General features: G+C 51.0%; 1 protein-coding gene across 4 annotated transcripts in view; it reads left to right on the top strand.

Annotated features, from left to right (window-relative positions):
• Window positions 1–27107, top strand: part of LOC142026096 (E3 ubiquitin-protein ligase rnf213-alpha-like) — a 57832-nt gene that overhangs the window by 18540 nt on the left and 12185 nt on the right. For 2 of the 4 annotated variants that reach the window (XM_075018931.1, XM_075018928.1), the window contains exons 3-41: window positions 43–122; window positions 245–333; window positions 421–591; window positions 1018–1238; window positions 1642–1907; window positions 1998–2203; window positions 2588–2761; window positions 3537–3720; window positions 4013–4077; window positions 4351–4549; window positions 4656–4778; window positions 4859–4957; window positions 5113–5241; window positions 5383–5584; window positions 6049–6228; window positions 7207–7338; window positions 7518–8092; window positions 8412–8577; window positions 8740–8957; window positions 9683–9820; window positions 10129–10308; window positions 13051–14521; window positions 14676–14869; window positions 15052–15207; window positions 15859–19425; window positions 19749–19882; window positions 19994–20089; window positions 20466–20581; window positions 20790–20921; window positions 21248–21312; window positions 21767–21911; window positions 22345–22486; window positions 22945–23118; window positions 23485–23618; window positions 24208–24365; window positions 24621–24824; window positions 25375–25568; window positions 26047–26167; window positions 26543–26643. In XM_075018931.1, coding sequence (XP_074875032.1) covers window positions 43–122; window positions 245–333; window positions 421–591; window positions 1018–1238; window positions 1642–1907; window positions 1998–2203; window positions 2588–2761; window positions 3537–3720; window positions 4013–4077; window positions 4351–4549; window positions 4656–4778; window positions 4859–4957; window positions 5113–5241; window positions 5383–5584; window positions 6049–6228; window positions 7207–7338; window positions 7518–8092; window positions 8412–8577; window positions 8740–8957; window positions 9683–9820; window positions 10129–10308; window positions 13051–14521; window positions 14676–14869; window positions 15052–15207; window positions 15859–19425; window positions 19749–19882; window positions 19994–20089; window positions 20466–20581; window positions 20790–20921; window positions 21248–21312; window positions 21767–21911; window positions 22345–22486; window positions 22945–23118; window positions 23485–23618; window positions 24208–24365; window positions 24621–24824; window positions 25375–25568; window positions 26047–26167; window positions 26543–26643 — 11101 coding nt within the window. Of the gene's footprint in view, window positions 1–42; window positions 123–244; window positions 334–420; window positions 592–1017; window positions 1239–1641; window positions 1908–1997; window positions 2204–2587; window positions 2762–3536; window positions 3721–4012; window positions 4078–4350; window positions 4550–4655; window positions 4779–4858; window positions 4958–5112; window positions 5242–5382; window positions 5585–6048; window positions 6229–7206; window positions 7339–7517; window positions 8093–8411; window positions 8578–8739; window positions 8958–9682; window positions 9821–10128; window positions 10309–13050; window positions 14522–14675; window positions 14870–15051; window positions 15208–15858; window positions 19426–19748; window positions 19883–19993; window positions 20090–20465; window positions 20582–20789; window positions 20922–21247; window positions 21313–21766; window positions 21912–22344; window positions 22487–22944; window positions 23119–23484; window positions 23619–24207; window positions 24366–24620; window positions 24825–25374; window positions 25569–26046; window positions 26168–26542; window positions 26644–27107 lie in introns of those variants that run through there. The other 2 variants (XM_075018929.1, XM_075018932.1) reach the window with 2 other exon arrangements.

Genomic DNA, 27107 nt, shown 5'->3' with positions numbered 1-27107 from the left:
GGCCCCTCGCTCGCATCCCTCCTGCGGCGCTTCCTTTTTTAGAGCTGTCGCCAGCAGATCTGTTGGTGGGAGATGGAGACGACCGCGGCGGGCAGGCCACTGAATCCCTCAGCGGACACGAGGTGGGTGCTTGGAACTCCTCGGTCGCTTGAAATCAGGTTTTTGCTAGCGAAAATGTCGAATTTGGGGGGGATCTGAAAAACTTGGGGTAAAAAATAAACCCTTTTTTTTTTTTTTTTTTAAGAACCGAGGGATCAGCGACAGGGCGGGAGGTGACAATGCAGGGGAAGCGCGACCGCCCGGAACGTCGGCCGAGAGCCAACTGCGGTGGATGTGAGCGGTGGAGCGGATGGAGATGGGGTTAGGGGATGGTGGTGGGAGGACGCGGTGGGGACCTGTCACCTTTTTTTTTCCCAACAGCTGCCGGCCCAGCCCGTATCTGTTTGGTGGATGTCACCCACCCCAAAACACGATGACCCTGGAGTTCGTTGCTGTGCTCTCAGATCGTCACCTCGACGAAAGATTCAAGATCTGCGTTGTCTTCTACAAAAAGCCCGGCCTCTGCGAAGAATTCGCCAAAATGGAGAAAAGGTTAAAAAAAAAAAAAAAAAAAAAAAAAAAGGTTGAATTTATGCTGAGGAGGCATTTCCGCTGCAGTTCTCCTTTGGGAGATTCAGCTCTGGGCTGAAGGACCTCGCTGCAGGTTCCTCCAGAGGTTGGAGGTGAACCCCCAAACGGAGATGTCCCGGAGGAGTTGTCACGCTTGGTGGCGGCTCCTCCAACCTCCCCATCGCTCGTTTATGGCTGGGGCCGGGATTTTTCAGCCCTGTGCGAGGATCTGAGCCGGGTTGATTGTTTTAATTAGTCCCCCGGCTTGATGAACCGGGCTGTGGATTTCTACTGGAGGTTTTGAAGGCCAACGATATCTCGTTAAATGAGCCCGAACTTGACCGTTGGCTTGGGGTTGACCTTGGTGGTCAGCCCCAAGCCAACAAGCTCCTTCTCTTCCTCTTCCAGAGAGAAAGTGCTCACGGGCAGTGCCAGGATCCCCCTTTCTTACCTGCAAGGAAGACTCATCTTTTATAAATACGCCCTCGTTAACATCTACAGCTCAAACAGAGAGTGTAAATTAGAGCATATTTCTTTAGAGAACTCTGACATCCCAGAGACCTTCAAGTACAGAAAGGCTCAATTATTTCGTGTCGTGAATATACCTAAAACAGAGATCAAAGCGAACGGTAAGAGCTGTTATTTACCCCAAAGTCATGACCAGAACCAACGGTGATGGCCATAGGCTGACCTACGTTTAATCCTGGTTTATTTTGGGAGGTTTACGAGCTGCTCGTACAAATAATTTTTTTTTTTTTTTTCCTCGTAATAAAACTCACAGCTGGCACCCAGATCCTTTCCAGAAAATGGGTGGCTTTTTTGGGTTTATTTTGGGAGGTTTACGAGCTGCTCGTACAAATAATTTTATATTTTTTTTTCCTCGTAATAAAACTCACAGCTGGCACCCAAATCCTTTCCAGAAAATGGGTGGCACCTCTTGGCCTGGAGAAACGTGCAGATGGTTTCGTGCTTTCAGGGCTCAGCCGAGCTTGGTGTCTACGTTTTCTTCCCAAACTCTTCCTTTTTCCCCAGGAACATGGACCTTCTTCGAACACTTGGAATGCAATTTCTCCAGCAGCAGCACCAGCCTTTGGAAAGCCTTATACAGAACGGTGCCCAGTTGCAAGATCCAGATGGAATACCTGGCGCGCAATTTCTTTGCTCGTGCTACCTCCTGGAATTCCCTCGAGGATATGGAGAGGAAACTGGATAGGTACAAGGAGAGCATCAAAACCTGTCTCGGGGATGCCGAGAAAGGAAAATGCTTTGAGATCACCCACAATTCGGATGCGAAAGAGGTAAGCGTCCACCAAAACCCCTCGGGAGCCGGCAGAGTGATGTCCCTCGTTTTGCGAAATGCCCTCTCCAACAACATTCTTGTTGTCCAGGTGACAGACAGTATCAAATCCTTCATACAAGCGATTATCAAGAGCGTGAAGACCGCGGAACATAAACTTCTTAAGCTCCTGTTTGCCTTGCACGCCTCGTTTCGCTATGACGTCGCCCTCCCCGCGGCGTCCATCGCCAAGGCCGAAAAGCGCTTCAAGGCCATCGAATTCGTCAACAGCGAATACGAAGAACTGAGAGGAAAAAGGTAATTTGGATTTGTTAACCTGCTCCCTCGCAGCAGCGTCGCTTTTAGAGGTCTGGGGCTCAGCTCGGTTGTCCCCACGTGTCACGTCGGGTGCCGCGTGTTATCCCCAGGGGTTTTTGACAGCGGATAAATCCAGGTTGGTGGCTTCCAGCCCGGTGAGTCCACCTCGGACACCTCAAAAGAGCGTTCGACATCTCTGCTATTGGTTCTCCTGTGGAGATGTCTCGATCTGAGCTTTTTCCAGGCAGCTGCCCACGGGCGGGATGAATCCTATCGTGCATTTTGGGAAAAAGACTCCATCCTGGCTTGGCACGCGTCTTCTGCTGGCATCCCAGAGGTTAGTTATGGGAAGTTTGACTTTTTGGGCCCTTTTTTTTTTTGCAGCAAATACTTCCCGGCTCTGAAGGAAATGTGTCTGAGGACCACTGATGGCACCTTGTGGATCTGGTTAGTCCCGCTGCTCTACGCAATCAAGGAGAAGACCGAAGACCCCTTTCGCCCATATGAGCCTCCTTCGCGGGCCTTCATACAGCTGAGAGGGGACAAAGAGAAGCAAAGGTGGGTCTGAAAGGCCAAGGTCATGAACCGTCCTGCTTTTCAAAGCGCTTTTCATTCCTTTTGCTTTGGGGGGCTTCTCAAGGAGCTGCCCCTTCTCCTTGCCATGCGGCGTCCCCTGCCCCGGGGGGGGGGGTGTTGAAAGAGATTTTGGTGGACCTCGAGGAGAGGATGGAGCCAAGTGCTTCCGTGGTCTTATCCAGACGGTTGGATGGGAGCGGTCCTGGGGAGAGAATGGGTTGGAAAGAACCTTCAAAGATTGTCTCGTCCAACCCCCCTGCGGTGGGCAGGGACATCTTCCACAAGATCCGATTCCTCAAAGCCCCGTCCAACCTGACCTTGAACACTTCCGACGATGGGGCGCCCGCAGCGTCTCTGGGCACGGTGTTCCAGCATCTCGCCACCCTCATCGTACAACGTTTCTTCCTTAAGTCGGATCTAAATCTCCCCTTTTTCAGTTTAAAACCGTTGCCCAGGCGCAGGACCTCGCGCTTGGCCGTGTTGAACTCTGTCAGGTTGGCCCAGGCTCGCTCCTCCAGCCTGTCGAGGTCAACTTGAACCCTGAGTTTTGTCCTCATGACGTTTAGAGCGGGTGAATTTCCCAAAATTCCTGCTTTGCCGTGTAGAGTCGCTCCCCATCAAACCCCAGCTCCTCCTTCCAGCCACCCTGGCTGTAGGTCGCCACTGCGTCTACCGGTCACGGTGCCATCGGAAACGCCACCGACGCGCCTCCCGGTCCTCCAAAGTCCGTCTGATCTTCTTGACCCTGCTTTCCTAGGGAAGTCCTGAAGATGATAGACGCTCACAAGACCTTGATTAGAAGATGTGCTCCACTGGCGAAGAAAGTGCTGGAGATGGTGGCCCTGAACAACTTCACCAGGGATCCTTTGCCTGACATTTTCTTTCCGCTCCAGCTCCTCTTGGAGACCTTGTACATACGCATCCTGGATTCCCAAGTGCCTGTAAGGACAACTGACCGATGGAAGACCTTCTGCTCTGCAGGGAGCGGTGGGGCTGTTGAAACGTGGGCCAGATGGTGTCCTTGGTTCCTGCGGAGATTTTCAGCAGGACTAGAAGGGACTTAATTGTAGAAACCCGGGGTTAGAGCTGAATCCTGGGACTGGAGGAAAGGAAATCCTTTTAATCTTGCTGGAAAACTTCACGCTTGAGTGTTTAAATGTGGAAGCTGCTCAGCCGCGGGAGCAGAAGCCTCCTCGTGTCTGTCCTCAACATCTTTCTGTCCTTTTTTTTCAGGAAGACGGTTTGAACGTGGCTTTGGAAAGCATCGCCGCCCGGATGGCCGTCTGGTTCAAGGGCTTGTGAGTCGGGGCTTCTCGCGAGGAGAGGTGCTGCGATACCTCTGGAAAGGGTCCGGGGAGGGATGGATGGAACCCTGGCTGAGCAGAAAGAGGGCGGCTGCCACGATTTGCCTGTTGCTTTTATTTTTTTGATGTTTTTAACCCCACCGTGGCACGGAGACCCGCAACCTATGAACCTGACCGCATCTCCCAGCCGCCGATGGTGGCCGCAGTCGGGTAGTGACTGTGAAAAAACAATTGCAAGAAGTGTTTGGTCCTTTCCTGCATCCCCAGGTGCCCATCGGATTCTTCAAAGCCATCGCTGAAGCCCACACTTGAGCAAGAGGTCTTGCAGTATCTGAATTTGGTGTACGTCTTGCTGCAGCACGTTTTGGAGAGGGCGGTGAAACCGGAGTCGTTCAGCTCCGTGATGATAATGCTGCGGATGCTCGGGATGTTTGCCAGCAAAGCGGATTTACTGCAGGCGAACAAGGTGAGAACAAGGCTTGTGGCTTCTGTCACGAGGGCTTAGCCTCCCGGTTGTAGCCGAGGAGAACCCAGCGCTTCTGCCTCGCTCGTTTGTTCTTTAATTTCTCCAGGAATTCCAGCAGTTTACCTCAGCAGAAAAGTTTCGAGAGTTTTCACGTTGCGCCAAGCCGTGGCTCGAGAGACACTTCCACAAGGCGCCCGTGGACGAGAAAACCTTTCTGAATAACATCGAGGCGAGTGACGAGGTGAACCGCGACCCTTGGGGAGACCCGCTCGAGGCTCCGCTGATGGGGTTTGGCTTTTTCCTCCCTAGATGTGGCAGCAGCTGCTTTCGCTGGAGATCCTCTGCGTGGGATGGACCGAGAAGTGGCAGAGCTTGATCCGCAAAGTGTTTGAGGAGTGGCTGAAGAAGGTGAGTCACGGAGACCCTCTGGCTGGGTTGGGCGTGATGCTCCTGGTCTTTGCCGCCCTCGGTTTTGCCTTGGTCGCTGTTTTTGTGTTTTGGAACTTGAGGAGACCGGTAAGGACGCCGAAAGCAGCTCCCTCTTAAGCGTTTCCTTGCCGTAGGTTAATGACAGACACCTCCTGGACTTCTACTTGGCTTTCCTGAAGATGGAGAAGCACCGTGAGACGGAGTTGGAGCGCTGCTTTACCAATTGCATCGTCCAGTGGATCAGAGGCCTCGACAGAAGCGCGGTACGAGAGCTGCCGCTCCTCCTCGGGTTGCCGGCGGCCTCTACATCCCGCTTTGCTGGCTCTTTTACGGGTCTGCACTGGGTTGAGAGAGAGGGGAAAGCTCTTTCTTCCCTAAACAGGAGAAATTTCTCATCCTTCCAGGAATCCTTGCTAAAATCCATGACGGCCGTGTTCTTCAAGATGAGCAGACCAGCTGCTGGGACATTGCTTTCTGTTTTCGTGGAGAAAACGTGTTCGGGGGCGAAGAGGCTGGGAAGCACCAATACGTTTGATGAGAACACCGGCCCCGTTCTCACAAACCTGCTCAACGCTCCCGGGGTCTGCGATCTCATTTCTGCTGTCAGTGAGTGTCCCCTGAGCAGTTTTCTTGGGAGAAGCTCTTGATTTCCAAGTGAGCTAATGGGAATAGCAGGTCTTTTCACCGAGACCTTCTGATTTTGTTGGAAACAAAAAATGAGAGGGGAGGAAAAAAAAAAAAATATCATCTTCCATGCTAGAAAAATGGAAGTTTTGTTCCAGGAATGGAGAGCTGGCTGCCCAATCTCAGATGCAATCTCCTAGGTGGTCCCCATGGTTTGTTTCAGGCAGGGGGAGATACCTGGGTTTCGCAAAGGAAATTTGGTATTTTCCCCAGGTGCTGGTTTTGACGGTTGAGCTAGAAAGTAACCGCATGTGTCCTCCACACTAGTAGGGTGATGGACCTCCCCGAACTGGAAGCTGCTGGCTCTTCCTGAGGATCTTGGCTTCAAACGAAACACAGGAGGGAAATTGCTGGCTGTCTTTCACCAAACTTCATTTATTTTACAGAAGAATTGGAGTGCAAGTTTCCGGTTCAGCTCAGCGACGGTGCAGAAATCCTCCTTTCCCGGGTGTATGCGCTCTTCATCTTCGTGGGACATCGCGTTCTCTTGGGCGACATTCCCTGCAGAATCCTCTCCGACATCTTAAAGCACGAGGAGATGTTTAAGAAGCTGCTGTGCACCTGCGGTGAGTTTGGAGTTTCCAACTTGGATGTGTTTTCATAGTTATCTGGCCAACAGGAGACACATCTACTGGACAGTTATCTAAAATGCAAAGAAAACTAAAAATTATCTGCAATGGGAGTCCAAAAAAACAGAAGTAAAAATGTAATAGTAGGTCGCAGAGGCGATTTTAAGCAATTGAGAAGCAGGAAGGAGTGGAAATGCTGGAGAGATTTTTGTTTTTTTTTTTTTTTTTTATGCAGTTAAAGTTTTGGGGTGATTGTGGAATTTATTTCAAGGATTGTGGTGGTGTAGCTTCCTGGTTACATGCCTTGCCGTCAGGCCCGTTGCAAACTCCAACTTGCTTAAAACTGAGAGGAAAGGGGGCAAGTCCTCCAAATTCTGCTCCGAGAATCAACTTTATTGATATTTTTGGTGGTTTGGGGGACAAGTCCTCCAAATTCTGCTCTGAGAAGCAACTTTATCAGTGTTTTGGGGGGTTTTGGAGAGCAAGTCCTCCAAATTCTGCTCTGAAAATAAACCTTATCAATGTTTTTGGGGGTTTTGGAGGGCAAGTCCTCCAAATTCTGCTCCAAAAATAAACTTTATTGATATTTTTGGTGTTTTGGGGGGCAAGCCCTCTAAATTCTCCTCTGAGAATAAACTATCAGTAATTTTGGGGGTTTTGGAGGGCAAGTCCTCCAAATTCTGCTCCAAAAATAAACTTTATCGATATTTTTTGAGTTTTGGGCGGCAAGCCCTCTAAATTCTGCTCTGAGAAACTTTATAGGTAGTTTTGGGGGGCAAGTCCTCCAAATTCTGCTCTGAGATTTTACTTTATTGATATTTTTGGTGGCTTTGGCAGCAGTGCTGCTTTGGGAAGGAGCTGCAGGCTTTCTGTAAACTGAAACACTCATCATTTTTTGGATGGCAGTTGTTACGTTCCCTGCAGCTCTTCTCTTTCCAAGGGGTTCTCCTTCATATCTGGGTCTCTTTTTTCCAGATTCCTCTTTCTCCGAGTGTATAACAGAAGTGCTGAGCGTCCGGAAGCGGGAGTTTGAGCAACTGGAAGAGCAGAAGCAGCAAAGATGCTCCTTTCTCCGTCTGTGCCGTGGCATAGAGGATATAATAAAAGGTACTGGGTGGGTTAATGGTGCTCCTTCTGTGGTTGCTGAGTGAAGAGATATCTCCTAAAATATCGTCTCCCAGTGGGTGGGAGGGAAACGCAATCAGGGAACCTGTTGACTTCAGGGCTTGTCTTTGTTGGCGGAGAGACGCGTGACGTGAGCTCCTTCTTGTTCCCACCTGGTTTAGTGGATAGAAGTGCCGTGGAGAAGAGCATCATGGACAACGAAAGTTTTAAGGATCAGATGTCGGTGAAGAAGTTCTCCATTGATGGCAAGAGCGAAACGGAACCACACGTCCTCGCCAGTTACAGCGACATGATGCAAAAACTTGATGTTGTGGAGAAAAGCCAACATTTCCGTAGGCTGTGGAAGATGAGAGCAGAGCAAACCAAAGCCGCGACCCCTGAAGATCAAATTTTGTCTGTAGAAGATGTCCAAGAAAAAATTTTTAAGCCAGCCTTCGCTGACTTTCAGAAAACCTACCACTCCCTCAGAGACTTCTCCATCACCCTGGGGGCCGTGCAGAGCCAGTTTGAGAGTGTGCTGGGAGAGAAGCATCAGCTCCTGGAGGAGTTTAGAATCATGGAGGACAGCGTAGGGGCAAGGAACAGACAAGCTCGCTGGATCGCAGGTGCGGTGGAGAGGATCGAAAACTACCTGACCCTCTCGAAAGTGGTGAACACCGCCAAGATGATCGACGCTCTGAGGCAGATACTTGGGCTGGAGGGGGATTTCCAGATTCTCAGCGACCTGACGAAATACGTACGTAGGAGACGCGCGGGCAATCTGCGTCGGCTGCTCTTGGGAAAATCCACGTAGGCGGGTCCATGTGGTATCTTAAAATTAAATCCTGTCGGGTGTGCTTCCTTCCTCCTCAATTAAACTTGAGTGATAGGCTGAAGGAATTACTTCCAGCTGCCTCTTCCTATTCGTCATGGAGGCCTAGAGGGATGAATTCAAGAGCAGACTTTGGTTTAAGGCCAAGATCTCATCTTGTTCGGGAAGGAGGAGGTAGAACTGAGCTTCTTTTCTTCTATTCCCAACAAACACCTATTGTTTTTTGTTTCTTTTTTTTGTCCAGGAAGAGCAGGAATTCAAGAATAAGCGACTTGATTTTATGACCGAAGACTTAATGAGCGTGAAAAAAAGTTTGAGTGACATTCCCGAGGGAGTCTTGGACTTCTTGAGGGTACTTCTGGAATGTGCAAGGAAAGGTTTTACCTCCTGGATCAAGACCATAATAAAAGGTGGGCTGGAGGGAAGGAAGTCATCAGATACGGCAACAGAAGCAGACCCCTTAGTCCTTGTCTGTTCCCGCATCCAACACAGTGTTACATGAGTGAGAGCAGAGAAATTCCTCGACTGTCTCTCTTATTTTTTCTTTTTTCTTTCTTTTTTTTCCCCTCCAGACAGGACAGAAATCCCCGTATTTGTGGAGCTGGCGTCGATTTCTGCGGGTGAAAACGACATGGATATTGACAGAGTCAGCTTCTTCCGTGATGCCATGGCTGCTTCTGCCCCCATTGTATTAGACCTGAGTCCCACAGCTGGGTTTGACCAGTTCTTGGCAGCTCTGTCTTTCATCAGAGAAGCCATCGCGAAAGACAGTAAGCTGCCCAAGAAACTGGTGAGTCTTCAAGTCCCGTGTCCAAAAGTCACTTGGACTCTTGCTGTGAGGCCGAGTCGCTTGCGTGTAGGTGTGCGATGATGTTTAAGATGGTTTCCCCAGGACATCCGTGTGGGCCTGGCAGGAATTGGGCAAAGGCTATGCTATTTTTTGGAGCGGAAGCCTGGTGGAACATCTCGAATGACCTTACACACCCGCGTGGGCAACTGGAGGAGGCCTGGCGGGTGTTGTGAAAAAGAGAAAATGAGTTTTGGAGTCTACAGTTTAGGATCACAAAATAGTTGAGGTTGGAAGGGACCTCTGGAGGTTGTCTCACCTAAATTCCCCGCTTAAAATGCGGGCAGGTAGGGCAGGTAGCTCGTGGCTGTGTCCAATCGAGTAGTGAGCATCGCCAAGGCTGGAGGACTCCAGAACCTGTTTTGGAATTTGACAGAAAAGCTTCTGTTGAACAGAATCCCTTACGTTTGTGCCCCAGGCTGTCGCTGAGCCTTGTGCTCTGCTCCCCACCAAAACCAGAGCGGAGAACAAGAGCTTCACCACGTCCCGACGCTCCGGAGTGTTGGGATAATTCCAGCTCTGGGGCTTTGTCTCCTCAGAAGAAATGGGAAACCTCATCCTCAGAAGAAACGGTCCCAGAAACCCCACCATCGAGTGTGGGGCGGGGGAGTGGTGCCCAGTGTCCTTCCAGCTGGTTATTGGGTTTCCCTTTGGTTCTTCTATTGCAGAAAGACTCCTGTGACAACAGAGAATGGATACAGATGGTTCATGACTCTCATGGCTCTGTGGAGCGTTCTTCAATCTCTCAAGCCAGAAGCATCAACAGAAATGGGATTTTTACCATCTTGGCACCTCCAAAATTCAAGGTAAAGGGTCTCCAAGACTGTTTCTTGTCCGGTTGTATTTTTTTTAACGCTATTGGGAGAAAAGATCTTTCTTGAAATCAACTTCCGATGAGCGTGCCGGGTTGCCAATAGATCTCTGGTTGGGTTTGCAGCTCATACCACCATTTCTCCGTTAAAGCTTGAGTACATTCAGTTGAAAATTCAGCGGAAAACAGTGTTTCCTCCAAAGGAGGCGGTGCAAGACATGGAGAGTCCTGATGTGCAGCATTTCAACTCAAAGCTATGTATAAGGCCATGCGGTGATGCCGGTTGTCTTCTCTACTTTCTAGGCTACGCTGGAGGACTGCGTCTCGTTGAAACTGCTGAATGACAGAGAGGAGAGCGCATCTCCGGCAGACCAGAAAGCCAAGAAATACAGTTTGTCTCAGCTCACAGAGCTCCAGAACAAGCTGATGTTGATCGCCACCAAGGTTGAGCAGGGCAGAGAGGAGGCAAACCGTTTCTTGGAGGTACGTCACGCCCCGGCACCAACATCTGCCTGAAAAATGGTGGCCGTTGGGTTGGGATTTTGCTGGGATTATTTCTGGGAGACTCATCTGTGACCCGCAGTTCTGGCCTTTCGTGAGCAGAAGCGTTGCTCTAGGATAACACCCGCTTCCCAAGCTGCAGGAGTGGGATTCGCTTCCCTAAGGATTGTTCCTCGCTTTTGGTGCCCCACAGCCCATCCGAGACCTTTCATACTTAGCTATGGAGGGACTCCTAGAATGGTTTGGGTTGGAAAGGAGCTCTGAAGACCTTCCAGTCCATCTCCCCTGCCACGGACAGGGACATCTTTCACTAGATCAGGTTGCTCAAAGCCCCGTCCAACCTGACCTTGAACGCTTCCGATGGTGAGGTATCCACAACTTCCGTGGGCAACCCATTTCAGTGTCCCACCGCTCTCGTTGTACCATGTTTCTTCCTTATACCTGATCTAAATCCACTCTCTTTCATTTTAAAACTGTTGTCCTTTGTCCTGTCACTACAGATCTTCGTAAAACGTCTCTCTCCATCCCATAAGCTCTCTCGATGCCTTGAGCAGCCACAAGAACATCTCCCCAGAGCCTTTCCAACAGAACAATCCCAATCCTCTCAGCTTTTCTTCACAGCAGAGGTGTTCCAGCCCTCCGATCATTCTTACGTCCCTCCTCTGGACCTGCTTTAACAGGTCCGCGTCTGTCTTAGAACCATAAAATCATTTAGGTTGGAAAAAACCCTTAAGATCATGGAGTCCAACCGTAACCCTAACGCTGCCAAGTCCACCGCTAAGCCGTGTCCCTAAGTGCCGCATCTACGCGTCTTTGAAATCCCTCCGGGGATGGTGACTCCACCGCTTCCCTGGGCAGCCCGTTCCAATGCTTGATAACCCTTTCGGAAGACTTTTTTTTTTCCCCCAATATCCAACCTAAACCTCCCCTGGTGCAACCTGAGGCTGTTTCCTCTTGTCCTATCGCTTGTTACTTGGGAGAAGAGACCAACCCCCACCTCGCTACGACCTCCTTTCAGGTAGTTGTAGAGAGCGATAAGGTCTCATCCGCTATTTCGGATAGAAGTAAGGATGCCGTTGGCCTTCTTGGCCATGTGGGCATGCTGCCGACTCGTATTTTTATGCGAGGGACCCCAGAGCTGAACGCAGTGGTCCAGGGGAGGGGTCTCACCAGAGCGGAGTAGAGTCCCGTGGACTTAAGTACCTTCAGGTTCTTCGGGTGGTCTTGTACCTGATCTTCTACGATGGGAAAGGACTTCATTCCCCCGGTCTCTGCCGTGAGGTTCGGGGGCTTGAGAGATGTGGGAAGAGAGAGAACCGTTGAAAACTGAGGCAAAAAAGCGAGTATCTTGGTCTTCTCCATGTCGGTTGACACCAGCTCTCCTGTCTTATTTACCAGGACGATATATTTTCTTTTATCTTCCTTGTCTGTCCAACGTACCTGTAGATGTCCTTCTTGTCAGCCTTCGCATCCCTTGCCAAACTCAGCGCCAATTATGCCTCAGCTTCCCGGATCCCATCCCTACGTATCTGGGCAGCGTCCCTATGTTTTTCCCAGGATACGTGTCCCTGCTTCCACTGCCTGTGCATTTCCTTCTTGCGCTTCAGTTTGAACAGGAGATCCTCACTCAGCCATGCTGGTCTCCTGGCTTCCTTGCCCGATTTCTTATATTTGGCAAGCGAGAGCTCTTGCGGTCTAAGAAAAAACATCCTTAAAGAGCTGCCGGCTCTTTTCAGCTGCTTTATCCCCGAGTGCAGCATCCCAAGGGATCCCGTCCACCGTGTCCTTAGACAACTGCAAGTTCGCTCTTCCCAAAATTCAGCGTCCTGACTCTGCTCTTCTTCTGGCCCGTATCCCTCAAGACTGCAAATTGCACCAGGCCATGACCGCGGCAGCCTGTCGAGATCCCTAATTAGTTCGTCTACGTCTAGTAGCAACAGGTCTAGTAACGCGTGTCCTCTGGCTGGGCTATTAACCTAGATTAAGGAATTATCCTTGACTCTTTCCAAGAATCTCCTGGACTGCTTACGTCTTGCTGCGCTGCTTTTCTGGCAGATATCGAGGACATCGAAGTCCCCCAGCAGGATCAGAGCCTGCGAGCGGGATGGTTCCTGTCGTTGAAGTAAGAACGCTTTGGCAACAGGCTCCTCTTGATCGGGCATCCTCTAGTAAGCACCAGCCACGAGGTTTCCTCTCTTGGCTTGGCTGCTAATTTTTACCCAAAAGCTTCCGACTTGTCCTTTTTAGAGGAACGCACCCGAATTCCTTTGAGACGTTTCACGGGTGTTTCCTTGTTGGTTCCTAACACACCAGCAGCCCCTCACCCTTCTCTGTTGCTCAAAACTCCACTCCCTTCCCTAAGTCTAGTCTAAAGCTCTCCGTAGAGATCTGACCAGTTTGTTGGTGAAGGCCCAGTTGTCCCACTTGGGTGAATCCCATCATCTCCCAACAGACCGGGCTTCTCAAAGGGAAATCCGACTTCTCAAAGGTAGGTCCATGGTTGTAGAAGTCCAAACCTTGAGTACAGCACCAGCTGTGCAGCCACACGCTCTGGTCTCTTCGTCGTCTTCCTTCCCCAGTATGTCCGTGTCTCTCCTGTACTGGGGAGCCTACCAGCGTACAGATCTCTGGAGGAAAGCGTGACCCGAGCAGTGTTGGGAAAGCTGTCGAGAAGGTGCTGCGGTACCTGATCCGTTTCCCCGTTGTGTCTTTGGTGTGTTACAGATACTGGAAAGAGTGGAAACGGTTGGGAAGTTGTACCTGGAGCTTCTCAGCGTTGGCAACATCCTCTTCATCGACTGGAAGGCTGACATCTACTGCAACCCCCACCAACGTGTGAAAATCTACACGGAGTTTGGAATCGCTGGGATCCTTGTTCAGAGCACGAGACCCCTCCTGGAGGAGCTGGGCAACCTCTCGAAAGCGATGGAGCGTTGCCTGGCAGAGTGGAAGAAGTACCTGGAGACTCAAAGGGACACCTACTATCATCTCAACCTGTTCACTGCTCACCAGCTCTTCTATTTATGCAGCCAGCTGGCCAGGGTCCAGAAGGGCGTCGTAGAACCGCAGGTGCTCGTCATGCTTTCCGTCATCAAGCGTGACATCAAAGAAGAAGATCTCAAAAAAGCCCTGGCGGATGCGCTGATGACTCCTCAGGACTCCGTGAATACCTTGGCGGGAGGCGAGGAGTCGGTTACCTGGCACGACTACATCATTCGTTTTCCCCAGTTAATCAAAAGTTTGGCCGAATCGGGCTATGATGAGTCGGTGGCAAAGGCAGCCTTGCAGAGCTGCCTGTCCAACTCGCCCATCACGGAGCAGATGCTCATGGATTTTGCCTTCGAGCAGGGCGACGACAAGGAGCTGGTGGAAGAGCTCAGCCGGTTGTACGAGGAGACGAGGGAAGCCTTTCTGCAGAAGAGACGGAAATTTAAGACCGGGAACGGAGACGTTGACCAGGTTTCCTTCAGCAACCTGGCGCGGGACGAGTTGGCTGCCTCCTTTGAGAGCTTGCCGTCTATTTACGACAAGGTGAATCTGCTCTGGGATGCCTACTGTAAGAAATTCGCTGGCCTGGTGTCCGATAAATACATCGGCTTGGATGTTTTTGGGGAGACACTGAAGCGCTTGGCCGCTCTAGAAAGCGCGCACGTTGAGAGAAGTTTACCCGTTGGCTTTGAAGCGGGAAAACCGCATCTTGTCATGTGTAAGGAAGAGGAAATGTTACCCAACATGTTGTTCGTCTACCAACACACCGAGACGGCACCTCTCCCGTCGTATGACGAGGTCCTGGTGTGCACGCCCGACACAGAGGAGGAAGAGGTGGAGCTGCTTGTCAGGAGAGCTCTTTCCCCAGGTTCCCAAGACCAGAAGATCTACTGTCTGCTGGGCGCTGATCAATTAGTTTATAAAGTTTCCAAAAAACTTGAGTCCCACTTCTTCCGCCTGGTCCAATCTTCCAGCATCCCCAACTACAGATTCATCATCTTCTGCAGTGCCAAAGCTCACAAATCTTATGTGATCACGGCCTTTGATGCCTACAAGGTGACTTTGCCGTGCTACTCCAAGACGGAAATCCAAACCTACCTGAAGATGCATCTCAAAGTGCCGTGTGGGACGGCCCCCGTCGCTCAAGCCTTTGAAGAGCCCCATCAGCAGAACGTGAAGTTTGTCTTTTCGGAGCGAGCGGGAATGGGTAGGTTTTTTTGGGGGAGTCATATTCTGAGTTGTACCTCAAACCGAGGAGGCGAGGTGGCACAGCGCGCTTTTGGGGAGAGATTTCCTCGTTTTGGTTTGCGCGCAGGTGTAGAAGGGTAGACTGATTGACGGTCATCTTTTCTGCTCCTTAGGGAAGTCTCTCTTTGTGGACAACACCATCAAGAAGGTCCGTGCCCAGCTGGGTGGCACGCTACCGCTTCAGAAAACCATTAGGCTGATGGAGTCGGAGATCGATTTCCAGTTCTTCGTCCAGGAGCTCATCTCTGTCGAGGAATCCTTGACCGAAATTCAGCCCAGCATCTTCCACATCGATGTGTCTCCAGTGGTGAGTGCCCGAATCGTAAAGCGGACAAGAAGAGGTGATGAAACACAGAAGAACCTACATGCAGGGAGGGAGAGGAGGAGGTGGAAACTCAAATCCAGCCCAATCAGAGCAGCAAGCGTGTTTTGGCAGACTTCTGCATCAATTTTAATTTAATTTCTTTTTTTTTTTTTTTTCCCTGCCAGGTGTCAAAGGGTCTCTACCGGCTGCTGATTGGCCTGTGCATCCTGCGGCACATCCAGAGTCCCGACGGCTTGGTCTGGAAGTGCAAGCCCTCTCACCTTTACTTGATTGAGTACCTGGCAAAAAGGAAAGGCGTTAGCAGTACGAGGAAGCAAGAGGTATGTTGGGGCTCTGAGTGAAGGCTGAGCATGAGTAAACCTGAACTATGATGTCTCCACTGGAGCGATGCATAATTTAGAGTCTGTCTCTCCAGTGGGGCAATATTTCGCCTGCGTAGAAGCAACCGGGTCAAACACGTCTCTACTCAAAGTGAAATATCAGGCCCGGCACTGAGTTTTGGAGGAAAAAGGAAGTTTTTTCGTCCCAATTTTTACTGTAGCTTGAACCTCACACGTGTTTTTAAAGCCACTTTGCCCCTGAGCCGTGCTTTCGTTACCGAAGGTGTGAAATGCAACCTAGATTTGCTAGCGGTTGATCATCCATCTGTGGTTCCTCACCATACCAGTTCAGGTCCCTCCATCTCCAAAAGGATTTAGTGGAACAGGAGAAAGCGTAGGAGAAGGTAACAAGATCACCTGACCCGAGACAGGACGCTGGGCAAGACAGACCTTAATGGTTATAGGGATTTCGATCCCCGTGAAGGCTTGGAGAAATCTTGGCATTTCTACATTTTTTCCCAACTTGCTGAACCATTTGTGACCGGGGGGGAAATAAAAAAAAAAAAAAAAAAAAAGGGTGTTTGGTGATGCAGGCAAATGTGGGAGGTTGGAGAATGGTTCTCATGTTGATTTGTGTCCTCTTGCTTTTAGATGTCCATTGAAATGGAAGAAAAATTCCTGGATCTTTTTCCTACCGTGGAATGTGTATCGCCGCTGCGGGTGCTCGATTCGCTGGGCGATCCCAGCTCCGTCCCTCCTGCGGAATTGAGGGAGGTACAGTTTGACCGGGACAAGCTGAATAGTGAAGTTTTCCAAAGGTCCTACCAATACCTCAGCAGATACAAACAAAAGAAAAACCTCGACGGTTTCACTTTTGTCCCTGGAATGATCGAAGGGACAGAGAAAGAGTGCCTGGCGTGCTTGATGGAGTTCTGCGGGAGAAGTGACCCCTCCTGGACTGAGCTCAGCAACTTCACGCACTTCTTGAACCTCCAGCTGACAAAGTGCGAGCAGTCGGTCTTCTTCAGCCCGGCGGTCGGAGCGGAGTTCTGCGGCTTCAAAACGTTTGTCGTCAAGTTCATGGTCGCCATGTCCAAGGACTTTGCCATGCCTTCCCTCAACATGTCTGACGAAAGCGTGCCGAGCGAGGAGTGGAAGGAGGCGGACAGTGTTTTGAGAGAGTACCAGCTAAGACGCAAGTGGGAGCAGGAGTCTCACCCGTACATAGTCTTCCACGCGGAGGGTGATTCCATGGAGTTTTTGGGTTTCCACATCAACCAGAACTTTGACGCTATTGATGCTTATTCCCAGGCTGTTTTGGAGCCGGCGGTTATAAGCCGGAATTTATACGTGACCTTGGCACTCCAGAATGTTCCTTTCAACAAGAAATTTGAAAACTTACCCAGAAACGAGCAGTTGGAGGCCCTCTGCCGAGTCTTTGGTGTGAAATGCCAGGTGGATCCAGATGCTTCGTACCAGTTGACTCTGGACAACGCCATGAAGATGTTGGCTATTCACCTGCGGTTCCAGTGTGGCATCCCCGTGATCATCATGGGCGAGACGGGTTGTGGGAAGACGAAGCTGGTGCAGTTCATGTGCAACCTGCAAAGGGCGGGCAGGAAAGTTCAGAACATGATGGTGGTGCGTGTTCACGGCGGCACCACCACCAAGACCATCCGGGAGAAGGTGAGGCAGGCCGTGGAGCTGGCGCGCGCCAACGAGGAAGAGCACGACATGGACACGGTGCTCTTCTTCGACGAAGCCAACACCTCGGAGGCCGTCTTCGCCATCAAAGAGGTGCTGTGCGACCACAGCGTCGACGGAAGGCGAATTGCCACTGACCGCTTAAAAGTGGTGGCCGCTTGCAACCCTTACAAAAGACACACCAAGGAGACCATTGAGAAACTGGAGAAAGCTGGTTTGGGGTACCGAGTCCGGAGCGAAGACACTCCCGAGAAGCTGGGTTACATTCCTTTGCGGCAGTTGGTGTATCGGGTGCAGCCCCTTCCTCCCAGTTTATTGCCTCTGGTCTGGGATTTTGGGGAGCTGAACGAGAAGACGCAAAGCCTGTACATCAGGGAGATCGTGAAGTCCGCCGTGGAGACGAAGATCCCCGTGGAAAACCTGGACGTCTTCACCGATGTCATTTCGGCCTCCCAGAAGTTCCTGAGAGAGAGGAAGGACGAATGCAGAGTCGCCAGCCTCCGGGATATAGACCGCTGCATGAAAATAGTGCTCTGGTTTTATGACTTAAGGGACCTGCTTTTCCACCAGATCGATATGAAGAGGCAGCGTGAGGAGGAAAAGGAGCCGGCCTTAAACGACGCGCAAAGGGCTTTGGTCCTTTCGGTAGGGGTCTGCTACTACGTGTCTCTGGAGAGCCGCCAGGAGTACCTGGAGGAGATTGCAAAATGCTTCTCGGTCCCCGCGTCCCTGCTGCAGCAAGAAATCGAGTTGTGCCAACAGGTATTTCTCGATAACGTCTCCGTTCCTAAGGCGACAGCCTGCAACAACGCTCTGAGGGAGAACATCTTCATGTTGGTTGTCTGCATGGACCTCCGCGTGCCGCTCTTTCTGGTCGGGAAGCCGGGAAGCTCCAAATCTCTCTCTAAAACCATTGCCGTAGATGCCATGGAAGGCCCGTTGTCCAGAAGTCCCTTGTTCAAAAGATGCAAAGAGGTCCAGCTGGTCTCCTTCCAGTGCAGCCCCCATTCAAAACCAGAAGGCATCATCTCCACTTTCCGACAATGCGCTCAGTTCCAGAAAGGCAAGAACCTGAATGAGTTTGCGTCCGTAGTCCTGCTGGACGAGATTGGTCTCGCAGAAGACTCGCCCGATATGCCGTTGAAGACGCTGCATCCTCTTCTGGAGGACGGATGCGTTGATGACGAGAATCCGGAGGCTTACAAGAAGGTTGGCTTTGTGGGCATCTCCAATTGGGCCTTGGACCCTGCCAAAATGAACAGGGGCCTCCTCGTCTTTCGGACTGAGCCTAGTGAGGAAGAGCTGGTCAAGACTGCCAAAGGCATCTGTGCTGACCAACCTCACCTTGAAAGAATCGAGCATTTGTTCCCCATTCTGGCAAACTTCTACTACAACGTGCTGAAAACGCAGAAAACGGAGTTCTTCGGGCTTCGGGACTTCTACAGCTTAATCAAAATGGTTGCGTCCTACATGCAGAACACGAAGCGCGGTTCTCAAGAGGAGCTCCTCGTAAAGGCCATCCAGAGAAACTTTGGAGGCTCCCGAGATATCTATCCTCTGGAAATCTTCCGTAACTGCACCAGTGAGGTACGTCTTACCTATGCCACGGAAACCAGCTGCATCCGTCTGCTGGAGGAAAACATGGAGAAACAGCAAGCGGGATTCATGTCGCGTTACCTCCTGTTGATAACGACCAACAACGCCGCCTTTCAGATCATCCAGATGACGGGGCTTATCGACACCGGCAACTGTGACATTATATTTGGCTCCGGCTTCCCACGGGACCAGGATTATTCCCAGGTGTGCCGCTCCGTGAACAGGGTGAAAATTTGCATGGAGATAGGCAGGCCCGTTGTCCTCCTCAACATACAGAACCTTTATGAGAGCCTTTACGATACGCTCAATCAATGCTTCGTCAGCCTGGGCGGCAATTACTACGTCGACCTGGGCCTTGGCACTCATAGAGTGAAGAGCCGTGTGAAGGAGGAATTCCGGCTGATCGTTATAGAGGAGAAGAAAGTGGTCTACACGCAGTTCCCCACCCCTCTGCTGAGCCGTCTGGAGAAACATTGCTTGGACATGAACACCATCCTCAACTGGCAACAGCGAGACCTGAAGCAGGACCTGGAGAGATGGGCTGGTCGGTTTGTCCGTATCGAGAACGCGGATTCGTCCGTGCTCTGGTCCCACGCGCTCGCTCCTAAGGAACACGACGTGTTCGTCGGCTTCAGTGACGACACGTCCGCCACCATCGCGCTGGAGAGCTCCCGGCAAACCCGCTGCGGTGGGTACGATCGCTACGGGGAGCAGATCTTCTTCGCTGCCGTAAGCAAACTGGTGGAGTGTGCCACTCCTGACTCCATCCTACGCCTTAAATACTGTGATCTGGAGGACGCCGAGCGAATCCAGGACCTGTATTTCATCGAGCAGAGGCACAACAGCCTGGCCAGCCTCTTGCGCGAGATGATGGACCGACACGAGAAGAAAGGGAGCGCTGCCGGGCTGTGCCTGCAGGTACTCGCGCTTGGCTGCAGAGCACCCAAGGGTGCCGTTTGTTTTCCTAGGGAGCGTGGTGGCTCCGTCATCTTGGTTAGACCAGGACAAGGACGGGCTGACGTCCACCCTCTTTGCCTCCGTGGTCATCTGCAGCTGGGGTAGACCCTGCCCTTCCTCGGGAGGCAGACGGGATCTGCTTAGCTCTGGCTCGGGCCGAGATGCTCAAGGCGCCTTCCAGTTGCCTGTAGATGAGCGCCAAGCACCGGTGGAGATGTCCTGGAGGATCCCACCCTTTGGAGGCAGCAGGACAACCAGTTCGGATTTTCCTTTTTTTACCACAGGTTTCTACCCATGCCAGGCTGCTAAACCAGAAGGATTTAGAAGCGCTGAGGAAGACGCTCAAGCTCCCCGATACAATCCACTGCCTCTTCCTAAGCCAGTTTGACACCGAACATGCTTTCCGCCAGGACCTCAGGTGGGCTCTGCTATTTCTTTTCTTTAACCTTACAGGTGATTTCCACCTTTCGCAGTGCTTCGGGGTGAGACCTTTCTGGGAGAAAGTGTTAAAGAGGCTGTTTTGTTGCAGGAGTTTCTTCAGAGAGCCGCAAGAAGTGAGACTGCTCCTCGTTCAGTTTCATTTCGATGAGCCGCAGAGCAGCAAAAGACTCCTGGCGTGTGCCAAGTAAGCAGCTTGCCTTTGTCCTCCGTCCTCCTCCGTCCTCCTCCGTCCTCCTCCCAGGCACAACATACTTCTCTGAAACCTGTGCTGCCTTTTGGCCTTTTTTCCTCCCCCCAAGACTTGAACTGGGCTCTGCTCTGGACTCGATTGTCTCATTTGCAGCTGCGGTTGTAGAAGATCGTACCAACAACAGCTAGAAAGAACGTTTTCTTGGGGTGGCATCCACCCAAGAAAGCAGTTTCAGATGACTGCAGCCATTGGTAGGGAGGGAGATTAACCTCCGGAAGGGCTCACGGAGGGAGAAGGAGCAGTTGTTGCTTGGAGAGATAGGTCAAATGAGTGGAATTAACCAGCTCTGACTTTCTGGTGGCGTTTCCAGGTACTGCATCACAGACGAGCGGAGGAGATCAGCCAGCCCCCATCTGTTGCATGTCGTGCTGATCACTAAAGTCCCGCGGGTCCTGGGAGGGTGCAGCTACCTGGCTTTTGACAGTGGTAAGCTTACGCTCACTATTTTGGGTCAGGAAAAGAGCGGGAGAAGAAGACACGCAGCAAAAATGTGCGAAGTGGTGGATCTTCCACCTCTTGCCATCTTCCTGCCTGGGTTGGCTGGTAAATCCGAGCAGCTGAGCTCACCGGTTTTCCAAATGGCTGATGCACCAAAGGAGAGCGGGTGGACTCACCTGTCCTCTTGCCTTTCCAGGCGAGTGGAAGTCCATCCACTTGGATGACCTGATGCCCCCAGAGAACTTTAAGGCCAATCTCAGCCACCTCTCCAAAATGACCATTGCCGAGATTTTCCTGAGCAGCTCCCTGCAGCCGCATCTCCCAGCAGGTAAGAACTCTCTCGCGGTAAACCCACCGTCTCCCCACTGCTCTCCCTGCCAGAAACCCACTGCCCCATCCTCCAATGTCCCACAAATCAATTCTGGGTGGCTTCTTGTATCCACGTTCTTGGTTAGAGGTGTCCGGCCAATTGCTCCCCAAGCCCAAGGGTCTCGTGTCATCAAGAAGCTGACACCGAGCAGTTTGGTAGCTTCCACCCCGGGCTGCTTTATTTCTTCCTGTTGATTGTCAAGACACTCCTGACGCCTTCCGTGGATGGAAGTATCTCTTGTTGGGGTTTTAACAGCTGAGTTGTGTGGTTGATTGTGATTTCAGGTTCTCCAGAAGATTCCGCTGCCCTGGGGAGCCTCACCATGTCAGGTCTTTACCCGGAGGAAAATGTATGATTTTTCTTTTTTTCTCCTCATTTTAGTAGCTTGTCATTGTGCAAGAACTGGCTTTGGGTATCAACAGACATTTTGGGATCTGCTTTCGAAGGTCCTTGCTTGGGCTGGTACCTTGTCACAGGAAAGAATTAGCTGCAGGTCTTCCTGGGTCGCACGTTGTGAGGTTGAAGTAGGGTGGTGGTCTCCCAGCCCCACTGTGAGCGACTGGCAAAAGACCGGGAGCCTTTTCTAACCACCAACAAAGCTGTGTCCCTTACCGGGGGACATCAGCAGCGCTCTGTGCTCTGAGGACTGGGTTAACCGGGGTTTGTTGGGATGGCGAGATGGGTACAGACCTTGGAGCTCACTGTGCTGAGTTCTGGAGAAGACGATATCCCGGGACAAGCGTCCCCAGGCAAATGAGAGCAAAGTAACGTCAAGCAAGCAACTCACCTCCAGTCTTTTCCAGCCGCCGTTCCTCGACGTGGACGCAATGATCAAAGGGAGCATCCAGAAGGCCGTGATCCAGCTGGAGGACAAGAAGGACAACAGCCAGCGTGCAACGGAGAGAATCAAGATCCTTCACAACTTGCTTTTCCACAGTCAGAGTAGCGGTACGTGTGAGTAGAGAGAACTAGAAGTGGCTCCTTCTTGCGCGTTGCAAGGCGTGTGGCTGGAAGAAGACAACCTGAGAGGTTAAGAGCCCAGTTCTGGTGTCCTTCAAAGCCATCGTGGGTGGAGAAGCACCTAGGAGATGGAGGGTGAGGTTGTGTGGGACCTCCTTCACCTCCCTCACGTGCGTGATCGGAATCTGTACTAAACCCCAAAGCTTTGCTGCAGACCTTGGTAGATGATCCCAGACAGATGTTACTTCCCCGTGGAAGCTGATTTCTCTGTAGGACTGATAAAAAAATTATTAGGTGGTGTGATTTTTTTTTTTTTGAGTGGAAAACTGGCAACCCAAAATCCCGTGTAGGTTTTTGATGGTGTCTCCTTACTTGGAGATGAGCGCCGGGAGGGTTTTAACTAGCAGCATTTTGTGATTAGTTTCCAGCCACTTTATGACTATCCTGAAGAAGAGAATTTGTTACCTCCTACAAGAACGAGAGAAACCGATCCACGAGCCAAGGGGATGGATTTTCCGCCGGGCTCTTTCTACCAGCTTCATCCTGGAAGACACATCGTTCAGGTAGCGCTGGCTGTGGGCCGCCTTCCTAATGTCAAGTAGTTCTGTTCCTAAAATGGCTCCGCGTGAAGCGCGAGGCGCCTTGCTTAAATGCCAAGACATGACAACCAAGAAGCGTCTAAATACGTGGGGGGTTTTACCAGCCTAGAACAAGGTAGGGGCTTGCAGAAAGGCTGTAGTCGGTCTCAAAAGCAAAAAATTAATTAAGAGCACTGTCGATTTTTGAGGAAGCTTCTTTTGGAAGGGCTTTTCTGGAAGCAAAACAATGTTGGTTGACTGTGAGGTAGGCGAGGACGGTTAGTCTTAAGCCTGGACGTCCACGTTTGGCATCTTCAGAAGCGGTTGGGTGGTTTTGCTTGACCGGTGGGTCTTCAAGACCGACGCTGTCCCCTGGGCAGAGGAGGGTTTCTTGGTGGGAGGCAAGGAAGCGATGCGACGAGCCGCGTCACCTCCTTTTTCAGGCAAGCGCTCTGGATGTACCTGGAAGACATCGTGGCGAACGTCTTTGCCCAAATTCTCGCCGTGGTGGATGCCAACAACAACCTGGATCACATCTTTCAAGGCGCTCCGCTCGCGGAACTGTGGCTCCAGATGTTCCAAGAAGAAACAGTCCTAAAAATTAAATACACCAGCAAGTAAGAGATGGGGTGTAAATGTACAGGGAGGTGGTTTTCCTTAGGAGAGTAAAAGCTGGTGCTAGTAGTGAAAGAGTAGCTCGTGCTTGAGGTGCAGATGTTTATAACCTTGCCACGGAAGGTCTTGGATGTCAAGCCACTGGCACCAAAACTTCCCTGTTGTTTTAAGCTGTCAGCAAAATTGGATCCTTCCTTGCTCTTGCCTGGTTTTCCCTGATTTTCCTACCAGATTTCTCTCCAGGTTTCTGAACTTTAAAGAGAACACGTATCAGTGGGAGTTGGGAACTTCTCTGAGGTGGTCCGCCTCTGGACGCCTACGGTCTGTTGCACAATTTAATGCTTCTCTCTGCGCTGTTTGAATTCAAGGCCAGCAGATGCGAAGATTTCTGTGTTGTCCATGACGGAAGACCCCAACACCTCCCTCTTCTGCCGGTTCCCGTTCAGCTGGGTTTTGAAAGCCTACCTGGACGATGTATGGGAGAAGGTCTATCATATGAAAGGTAACATCAGACTTTCCGGGGGGAGCTTTAACCCAACGAAGCTGCCAAAAATCTGCGTCCGTAGTAGGAGGAACCATGGGGGCCGTGTTCCTCACTCAAATGGCCCAGAACTGTGTTGTGCGTCTCTTCTGCATTATATCTATGTCGATGTATAGGTATCTTTCCGATATATATGGTATCTTTCCGATGTAGATTATATGGTATCTTTCCGATGTATCATTCCGATACATATTATATCATTTTGATACATATAATATCTTTCTGATATATCATTCCGATGTATATTAGATCATTCCGATAGATCATTCCAATAGATCATTCCGATACATATTAGATTATTCCGATATATATTATATCATTTTGATATATATTATATCATTCCGATGTATCATTCCGATACATATTATATCATTCCGATGTATCATTCTGATATATGTTATATCATTCTGATATATGTTATATCTTTTCAATGGAGGCATTCTGCCTCTTCACCCGTGGCCTTGCACTTCGCCACGCGACCACCTGGGTCTTAACGAGGAGCTCCCGTTTTCCGCTAAGCAGCCCTAACTCTCTTGGCCGTTCCTTCTAGATAAGCCCAAGAAGCCAACAAAGGAAGTGGTCAGGTTCTACCAAGCCTTCATCAAGAACGTGTTGATGCCAGACGGCAGCAATCTAGACATGCTACGCTGCTACACCGACGACTTTCTCAGGATGGCTTTTCCTCGACAAGATCTCCCTGTCTACGAGGTGAGGAGGGTTCGGTAGAGCACTGTCTTCAACTGGCGTTGGCTTTGGCCCTAGTCCCATCCTTCCGGGCCAAACCTGATGTTTCGATAAACCCTCCCTTCTGCTACTCCTCAACTGTTGCGAACATTCAGTCTTAATTCCACCTCGAGGACTATTTTTGATGAGGAAACTTCATACAGGATACGACAGCAACGCCGAGTATCCTGCCTTAGTCCCCTTATTGAGTGGAAATAACGCCTTTTATTTTACCTGCAGATTCTCTCAAAAGTTTTCCTCGCCAACGCAGCACGACTCTGCTTCTCCGTGGGCGGGGGGGAGATGGGCTTCTCTCCCGTTTGGCTTCACGTAGAATATTTCTACCTCCGAGACGATTATCAGCTCTTCGTTGACATAGCAAAAAGCAACGACGCCGTCGTAGGCGAGTTGCAGGCGATGTATGAGAAGACGACCCCCGAAATGGTGAGGAAAGAGCTGCGTTTGCCCTCTAACCCTTCTCCTATGGCTCTTGAACACAGTGGTCTTCACAACTTCCATCGTTTAATTACGTACTGTGTAATTAGTAAGAAGTCCTCGTGTTTGCATCAGTCTGGGTATCCCGTTGAAGTCCCCTTAGACGCTTTGACCCTCGAGGTGGGTGGGATTCGTTGTGTTGTCTTCAGTGGTGGGCTCCAGCTCCTTAGCTTGCCCCATCCGTGTGGCGATGTCCGCGTCCCTCTGAAGACGTTTATTGCTTCGAGCAGCAAGCTAAGGTTTTTCGAGAACTCCCCATGGTGATTCCAAGATCCTTCTTTCTCCAGGGCGCGGTTAGGCTCATTAAAGCCCTTCCTGGTTTACGGGTGCCACAACTTCAACCGTAAAAGTCCATTTCTTTCTAACGTAGCCCTGACAACTATTCCAAAAACTATACCAGCATCTAGTCACATGGTGTCCCTTCCCTCTGTGCCACCCACCAGTGAGGTCGGTTCTTTACCTCAACTATTTTTCTCTCTTTTCACAAATGTCATTTCAGTTTGTCACTCTCGATGCTTTGAACATTCTCCTGGAGAAAGTGCAGCCCTCCGAAAATGGGCTTTTGCCCTTTGACGCCTGCATAGCGTGGCTCGAAAGCGTCAAGTCCATCAAGCCCTGGGTGGAGTGGATCAGTCTGGACAACTACCAGTTTCAGTTCTACCAGAAGAAGAAGGAACTCCTAGACAGGGTGTTGTAAGTTCAGTCGCTCTCTGTTGACGGTAGTGCAAGCGAACTTCTTGACGTCTGTAGGTCAGGTGAACTGAAGCCGCCCTCCTCTTGGGGAGTCACAAATCCTCCAACTGTCCGCTCCTTCCTGGTCCTTCCTTGTTATCGCAAACATGGTGGCGAAGCGGCTCCAAAAAAAGAGTGGTGGGATGTTTCACCCTCATCAAATTGCTTAGTTCTGGTGGAATTTCTCCTTGCATGCTTGACGGCGCCAAAATGTTTTCTGGAGCGGGACAAGCTGGTCTCTCCAGAGACGATGCCCAGAAATGGGCTGGCATTTTCAGCTTCGCCCAAAGTTCGTTGAAACAAGCAGCGTAGGCAGGACCATGCCGTATCTTTCTCCCTCTAACGCAATCTCAGGAGGTCTTGTGTCCTCAAGCGACCACACGTGACCCGGGATGAGTCACAGATCGGCATCCTTTGGGGGGGTGTGTGTGTTTTACAGACATCGCTGGACCTGCACCAACATCGTCTACATGTTGATTGACCACCTGCTGCACAACGAGACACAAATAGAGGAGAAACTCCTGAGGCTGGTGGTGAAGCAGTTCATCTTCCTCTGGAATGTAGGTGTTTCCTGGGGCAGCTCCTGGCTGTGAAGCTTGGGAGGGCTCTTCTCTTCCAGGAGATGTTTGATCCCGGCCGTAGGGAGGGCTTAGGAATGGGAGAAGGCTGGAAACACCATCCAAGGGACAAACGCTGCTTGGATTCAGAATCCACAATGAGGATTCGGAATCAAGGAAGGCTTCCTTCAGAATTTAAAGGGTTGATCCCAGTCGCTTACCCTCAGTAGTCCGGGCAGAGACATCCATACTTGGATCTGCTTAATTCTGCCGTCTAACCCTGTGTCCCTGCAGCGCTGACATCCCATAATGTTTGTCCTCCGCGTACCAGAGAGGCGTCTCTGCTGAACTCACTCCGCGCGTTCATCTTTTTTGCAGCGCCTCTACGCGAGCCAGCGATTTGAGCCGGAGAAGACTTTTGATTTGGTGACAAAAGTGCTGAAGAAATGCAACGAGAACGCTGATGTTGTGTATCTGGTGTAAGTCTGAGCTGAAAAAGTTGACTTTGGGGTCCTTCTCCATCGACGCCATGTTTGTAAAGGGTGGGGGAAATACGTCTGCGCTAGGGGTGGACCTCGTTGGGCCGAAGGGAGGCCACGCTGCTGAAGCCGAGGGGCGAGAACCCGTCTTGGAGGTGACGAATCATCTCTGGAGGAACTTCTCGTAGGTGTGCTGCCAAAGAAACCAGCTCCCCTGAGCACCCAGGCTCTCCGTCCCCTTCACCCAGCCGTCCTCAACACGGACCCATTGCCTCTCCGAGATGGGATGGTCCTCGGGCGGCTTATAAGCTGCTGGTTCTTGAAGCGGTGGTGGGGTCACCCGGGTTCTCTACTTCTCTACTCTCTAGGCTAGGCCAAAGCATCCGTCCAGCTTCATCCCCACCCCAGGGTGTATGTTAGGCAGGAGCCAGCCCGCAGTCTTCCTCAAATTTGGCAGCGGCGCT

The sequence above is a fragment of the Buteo buteo genome, chromosome 31, assembly GCF_964188355.1.
Source record: "Buteo buteo chromosome 31, bButBut1.hap1.1, whole genome shotgun sequence".
Lineage (NCBI taxonomy): Eukaryota > Metazoa > Chordata > Aves > Accipitriformes > Accipitridae > Buteo > Buteo buteo.
The sequence above is the reverse complement of the archived record's forward strand: the minus strand, read 5'-3'. Positions and strand labels throughout refer to the sequence as shown.